At 39.8% G+C, this 6,593-nt stretch overlaps 1 protein-coding gene across 1 annotated transcript; it reads right to left on the reverse strand.

Annotated features, from left to right (window-relative positions):
• Positions 1 to 568: 568 nt before the first annotated feature.
• On the reverse strand, positions 569 to 6,322 carry LOC122040906 (auxin response factor 2A-like). Its single transcript, XM_042600393.1, has 15 exons — positions 5,709 to 6,322; positions 5,519 to 5,631; positions 5,268 to 5,363; positions 5,113 to 5,166; positions 4,834 to 4,989; positions 4,673 to 4,757; positions 4,125 to 4,215; positions 3,880 to 4,044; positions 3,587 to 3,706; positions 3,406 to 3,481; positions 3,168 to 3,336; positions 2,155 to 3,086; positions 1,437 to 1,627; positions 1,162 to 1,357; positions 569 to 869 (listed from the first exon to the last, which is right to left on the reverse strand). The coding sequence occupies exons 1-15, from the start codon at positions 5,866 to 5,868 to the stop codon at positions 861 to 863; spliced, it is 2,613 nt and encodes an 870-aa protein (XP_042456327.1). The 5' UTR covers positions 5,869 to 6,322; the 3' UTR covers positions 569 to 860.
• Between the last annotated feature and the right edge of the window lie 271 nt (positions 6,323 to 6,593).

The raw sequence follows: 6,593 nt of genomic DNA on the forward strand, positions 1-6,593 counted from the left end.
CTCAACATGTTATGTTCCCCTTCACTGCATCTAGTAAACAACATTGTTCCTTGATTGTTCTTCCACGTGCAATCACAGAAACCAATTTACTAGGCAATCCAAGATCACAATTGCCAACATTCGTACAAAATTTAGCATTGCAAAATGGAAACCACGACTCTTTAACTATACATTGCAGTCAGATCAATCTCGTATGGATGTAAAGTATGCACTTGAACAATAAAGATAAGATGATTCCACTAGTTGATTAGATACCACACAACTCAGATACACTCAAGCAAAAAATGACAAGCTTCAAAGCAGTGGAAGCAAATATTATTCTTCATCACAAACACCACAAATAGGAATAGCTGTATATTAGGGTTTGGAGATTGCAGAAAAATAGGTTGCATGCCCATATATAACCCCAGTATTCACCAGAATTTGAAGCTCACATAATACGAACTGGAGCTGGAACTTAAAGTCTATTTTCTTTGTGATTTTAATTGAGCATAAAGATCTTCAGCAACTCAAAATTCATTGCAAAAATACAAAGATTCATGACGCACAAGGAACAAAGAACAGGAAATGAGTTAAAGATAATAAAATTAACAGATGAATATTTACATGGTGGGTGCATACATAGTTTAAGAACTAACTTAGCTATTCAGTAGTATATATATATACCACAAGGGACTTTGTAAGCAAGACTACAATACCAGCAAAACTGTAGAATAAGTTAAGTTCCATGTCCCAGCCTGGGGACAAACAAGCATAGGGGATGATGAGGGACTTACCAACAAAGCACACAGAATCTCATAAGTTGGTACTCACCACCAAAAAAGATTTCAACATTGAGTATTCCTTTTTGCTTAACTTCTTCAAAAAGCCTGCACCATGAAACAGATTGAAGAATAAATCCCTTGCATTGTAACAGTCTGTAAACAAAAAGGACGCTAAAAATATTAAACTATATGATCCAAAAGTCTATTTGTGAGATGAAGATACATGATTATTGGTCACGAAGATTTCCTTTACTTTCTATTAGTAAACTGAAGTTGAAGGATTGTAGCTAGAAGTGAATAGCATGAAGGGAATCAAGCATGGGAGTAAATGTGAATTAGGTCTTAAGATGAGTAAATGATTTGAAATGGTGGCGGATAAAGTTCTGGAAACACAAACCATATCACTTCCAGGACAGCCCCTAGAATTTTCAGGATTAGCAGCAGCAGCAGGTTCCTTTGTTCCTTCACCAGCTATTCTTTCATCAGAAGCAGATGGATTTTCTTCGACTCGACAATTTGATGTTCCAGGGTTCATCTTCTGGACTTCCTCATGAGTATAGATGAAGATCTTCCGGACCATATTGCAGAATTCACTGAAATGAAAATCAAATCAGCTTAGTTGGGCATTAAAAGCTCTGCCACAAAAGCAGAAGAGAGTTAAAATATACTTACTTCCAGGGATCATCTCCAACAAGCATCATATCACCTTCATTGTCAGTGTACACAACCAGCCAAGTTTTGTTGGCAGACACTAATGCACCCTCAAAATCAAACATTCGATCAAGTTCTGCAACAAGTCCTTCATAACCATTAAACTTGGTGAGATCAACAGATCTGCCAAGAGCAATACCTTGCTTATGCACCTGATTAAAATCAGTGGTCAGACTCTTCTCTAATAATATAATAATGGAGGTCGATTCCAGGCATTTGTGATTCCACAATTGCCCAGAAACACAAATAGCTACCCATAACATATGTTAGGATTACTTTGTAGGATGTAGTAATGATACAACATATTAACTTCAATAGTTTCATACATGACCTCATATAAACTTTCCCTACAGGTGGAGTACACAAATTCTCCACCAGTCATCAAACCAAAACATAGAGTAAAATGTTCAATAAAAACAAATTAATTTATCTTGGTTTAAAACCCCAATCTACATGATAAGAAAAGAAAGGGGAACCTAATCTCTATGGTTGAAAATAAGACTAAACAAAGAAAATATCTTTCAAATAACCCTTTGAGCCTCAACTACATGACAATTCAAAGGAAAAATAAATACATAAAAACCAAATAAGTCAAAAGGTAGCACTGTCACAGTAAACAAAATCAAAGGGAAGGATGGCAAAAAAATAAAGAAAGAAATCAAAAAGTAAAGAAAGAAACCTTTGTGCAACTCCGAGTACAACCACCTTGCACTTTGTCTTGGTTATGTTTAGAAGCCTGTGGACAAACTGGTACCAATTTCTCTGGGACACCATTTGTCAATGAACTACCAACAAATTTTTCTGTAACGGGCAACTCCAATTGCTTATTAGCCTCAAAACCCAGTGATAGGGGCAAAACTGCAGTAGGATGGACATGTGGCAACAGAATATCAGCTGACTTATTCTGTGGTGCAACTGATTCAGATGTCAGTAGACTGCTGTTTAGATTAAACCCAAATAGCTTATAACCACTAGTTTCTTGGGGCTTTGTTACATCATGTTGTGACAGTATCATAGGTTGAGGCTTGATGACCCTGGGTAGAAGCCAGTTATTAACTTGAGAATCCGGCAATAAACTTCCCAGCCAGTTAGGTGAATATTGATCACCAACAAAATCATGATGTTCGGAAAATCCACCCTGCATGTCATATCTGGAAATTCCAGTTTTCTGGTAGGACACTTCAGCAACTTGTGCACTTGCCTTCAAATTACATTCAAGCATATTAAAATCTGAATTTGGAGTCATCAAAGACCATAATCCAGGTGAATAGTCATGTTTGGCCTCTCGGTCTTGAAAATGAATCTTTAAAAGATTTTTATCACTTGAAGCTTGCTCATAAAATGATGGAACGCCACTTGAATCAAGAGGCTGGAATACAGAACATGTTTGCTCATGCTTGTTTACATGCATTAAGCTGTCTGACCCAAATCTTCTCTGAGCAGAAACATCATTTTTCTCTCCTTCATACGTTGACCACATCATGTATTCTGGAGCTTTATTTGACTCACTAGCATCAACAAATGCACTTTTCAAGGTCATCCCTTCTTGACCTTGCAAGACCCTTGGCGCTCCATGTGATTGGGAAGGGTCTGCAGTGATTTTAGAAGTGCCTGAAGAAAAATGAAGATATCAATAGTTTAAAGCTAAATTAAATCATGCCAAGTGCAATAATTTTGTACAAGGCATAATACCTTCTTTTTTAAAAGAAGTGTCATGTGAATGGGGAAAGGTAGAATTTCGTGGCTTTTTTGGTCGAGACATTTGTAGAGGATTAAGAGGAAGTGGTGTAAGAGCAGGCTCGATTTTCCATGGAGAAACCCTGTCAGGGCGAGGAATAGAACATGTCTCATCCCACCGCACCTACAAATTGAAGCATAGTATCATTCAATCTAGCTTGAGGAATAATAGCCATTATAACTAACAAGCTACCTTGAGGCATTTCCATTTTGAAGCAGGCCACCTGTCAGCATCAGCATCACTTATCCCAACAATAGTTCCAGTGAACCTTTTATGCATCCAAAATTCCACAGATCAGAAAGTTTTATACATCTACAGCAATAATTTCTATAATATACTTGTGGAATCCCCGAGTTGTATGACCTCCATATACCTTTGTTCTGGTGCCTCTTCACCTTCAAATCTCATTTTGAACCTCATCCCAATAGAATGGTTGCTCTTAATAGATTCCATATATTGATCAAATGAAACAATAAATTCTGATGGACTAGTCCTGTTAGAATAATTAACAAATGTCTAAATAAATGATCAAAAAACTAAATTATGATTACTAGTTTTAGTTTGAAAAAGCATAATAATTTCAAGACTAACAAACAAAGCAATGAGCTTAGGTCAATTGCCCTAGGATTCATAGTATACTACAATAGGATCATATAAGTCAAACACCTCGGTTTGTAGTAAACTGTAAACATGGTGCCTGTGTTGACAGCATGCCAAGCTGTTGCAAGGACGCCCAGGTGCATACTGTGACTTGATATAACTGATGATGGAACATTGGCCAGCTGCCGCATTGCACGTCTCACTCCAACACGAAGTTCCCCATTCTCTCCTCTGTTAATTAGGAAAGGGTCTTTGCTTGCAGTATATGAAATTGGATCAAAAGTGATGAATAGAGATAGATACAGACTAACCTTAGAAATATAAAGGCATCTCCAGCAACAAGCCTCTTCGAGCTAACAAAAACACTCCATCCACTTTGAAGTAAATGCCTACGTGGTTGACCTATTTCATGCAACATTAAGCAGATTATGAAGGGAGCAAGGTAACCAGCACAAGAATAAAACAAAGGAAACCACGACAGAGAAGGGTATTAGGCAGACAAGTAAAATCATCGCATCTAGCTTTTCAATGTATGTGTCCACATATGACAATGCTTTAGCAATCTCATTACAGATCACCAAAAGAAATGGATGAGAAAGAAACACAAATTAAGGCAGATGGACCTTCACCAAGACAACAATATTCTAGTCCACAAATATTCAAATGAGAATTCCTGTAACCTTCACATGCAAAAATGAACTTTTGGCAAAAGAAAAAAAAATGCCGTTGAGCCTGGTCAAAAATCAAATGCATCAGAGCCACATCAAATCTATACGAACATTATCAGCAACTCATCAAAATAAAGTTCATATCAAACTTCATCTGCTACAAAGCATACAAACTATTAACTTTTATTTACCCCGAAAGATGTGGCGGAAACGCCACTCTGCTCCATGCAAATCCTTTGCCACCAGCTCTTGACTTGGTGGCTGCCGGCTCATGTCCTGATCACCAACCAAATAATAAAGAGAGAGCGAAACAAATAAGAAGAGCATGAATTAGCACAACTTCAAATCTTACCAGTGGAGGGAGGCACTCATCCGCATGACGACGAAGGACAGAGAACCCACCATGTGTGCTAGTATCGGATGCAGTCAGTGTTTTGCAGAAAGAATACACATGAGGCCGGGGCTTTGGAGATGGAACGGCTTCGTTCTCTACTGTGTTCTCGTCTTGCTGATGTAACGTTCATAAAATACATATAACAAAAATATACCCAACTTTATCTTCATAGGCTTCAACAAAAACACATAGCGAACGATCCATGAACAGGCAAATGTGCGTGTTTTGAAAATCTACCTTATCTGGGAGCAATGTCACCTGAGCATATACCTCGTCAGAATCTGGTTCAGCCTGTCAAGATAAACCACAAATTCTGAGATTAATCAAAAGAAAAGAAACAAATTCTTAGCTCTCTCGCTGAAAACAAAAAAGACAGAATTTCACAAGGCCACCTTCAGTTGAACATTCATCACACGGCAAAGGATCTTCCATGGTAGGTTGTAAAGCGGCATCTGCCGGTCAGAAACCTGATTTGTGGACGCTTCCACCTAAAACGCGGCCGTAGACGAGCAAATAATTAGCACAAGAACCTTGACGACAATGAGAGTAATCCTAGAGAACCAAAAGAAGAAATCCTAGGAATCGGAAATCTAGAAGACATTTCAGCAAAATTATGGAGTCCCTTGGATATTTCGCTTGGCACCTGCTCAATATGGCCCTGAGGGAAGTAAAAGACTTTCTCCCCAACTCTAGGAATCGTCACTAAAGGACCGGCGCAAGCAAGCCATAACTCGGTGTACATAGCGTCCTCCGATTCTGTTACAGAAACAAAACAGAATCAAAACCAGAATAAATTTCATCGGACACTGACTCAGATCGGAGATGAAACTTACCTTTAACGCTGAGAGTGTCATTGGCAAAGCCCAAGCTTTCATTTGCATCAGCAAAGCCGCCGGTCGTTGCTGCGCCCTCGTGCGGCTCGCTACACGCTGACGAGAAGCTCTGCACTTGTCCTCCACAGCTACCCTTAACCGACACCTCCGACGACGCCATCAATACCTCGGAAACCGCCGCAACTCCACGACTTCCCTACCCACCGCCGATCCAATCAAAATAACCCATCATAAACCCTAAACCGAATCCATCAACCAATTCTCAGAGCATCAGCCCCCCGATCACTTCTCAACCTCCGACGCCCTCTCTCTCTCTCTCTCTCTCTCTCTCACACACTCACACACACACACACACTTGCCACACAAGAGTTATCACCCCCCTTGTTTACCTTGTTCTTTTGGAGCGAAGAGAGGAGCAGAAGAAATGTGAGGAAAGAGGAGACTACGTACTGTCTCGACTCTGGCAGCGTTATTGGATCCCATCCAGGTCGCACAGCCTCCGCCAAACTTGCAGACGCACATTGTCGGAGGAGATCTACAGTATTAAAAGATAAACATTGCAATTCGAAGATTCCGTACCGAGCATACTCTGGGCGAGATCCCAACTGCGGCTTAACTCGAGTCAAAGTCCCTTGGTAAACATCCAACCACGGTCGGTTGGCATTGAGGCCCGGCTCGCCCGGATGCTCTTTCTTAACGCCGTTAAAGGAACCCGTGGTTCTAAAATGCAGAGCCGGTCACCCTTTCCCGTTTCGCGCCCGGAGAGCGCCCATGTCGTGCTATTAACGGACAGCCAACCTGAAATTAAAAATAAAAATAACAGCTTTTTTTCCGCCCTTCTTAAATATTATAATAAATCAGGCAACCTTTATTTTTAATTCGATA

Source organism: Zingiber officinale, chromosome 2A (assembly GCF_018446385.1).
Source record: "Zingiber officinale cultivar Zhangliang chromosome 2A, Zo_v1.1, whole genome shotgun sequence".
Classification (NCBI taxonomy): domain Eukaryota; kingdom Viridiplantae; phylum Streptophyta; class Magnoliopsida; order Zingiberales; family Zingiberaceae; genus Zingiber; species Zingiber officinale.

Coding starts and splice junctions, on each gene's coding strand:
- LOC122040906 (XM_042600393.1), bottom strand. CDS start 5,868: ATGGCGTCGTCGGAGGTGTCGGTTAAGGGTAGCTGTGGAGGACAAGTG. Junction 5,364..5,518: donor CTCAGGGCCATATTGAGCAG/GTGCCAAGCGAA, acceptor GCCGCGTTTTAG/GTGGAAGCGTCCACAAATCA. Junction 3,482..3,586: donor GAAGAGGCACCAGAACAAAG/GTATATGGAGGT, acceptor GATGCATAAAAG/GTTCACTGGAACTATTGTTG.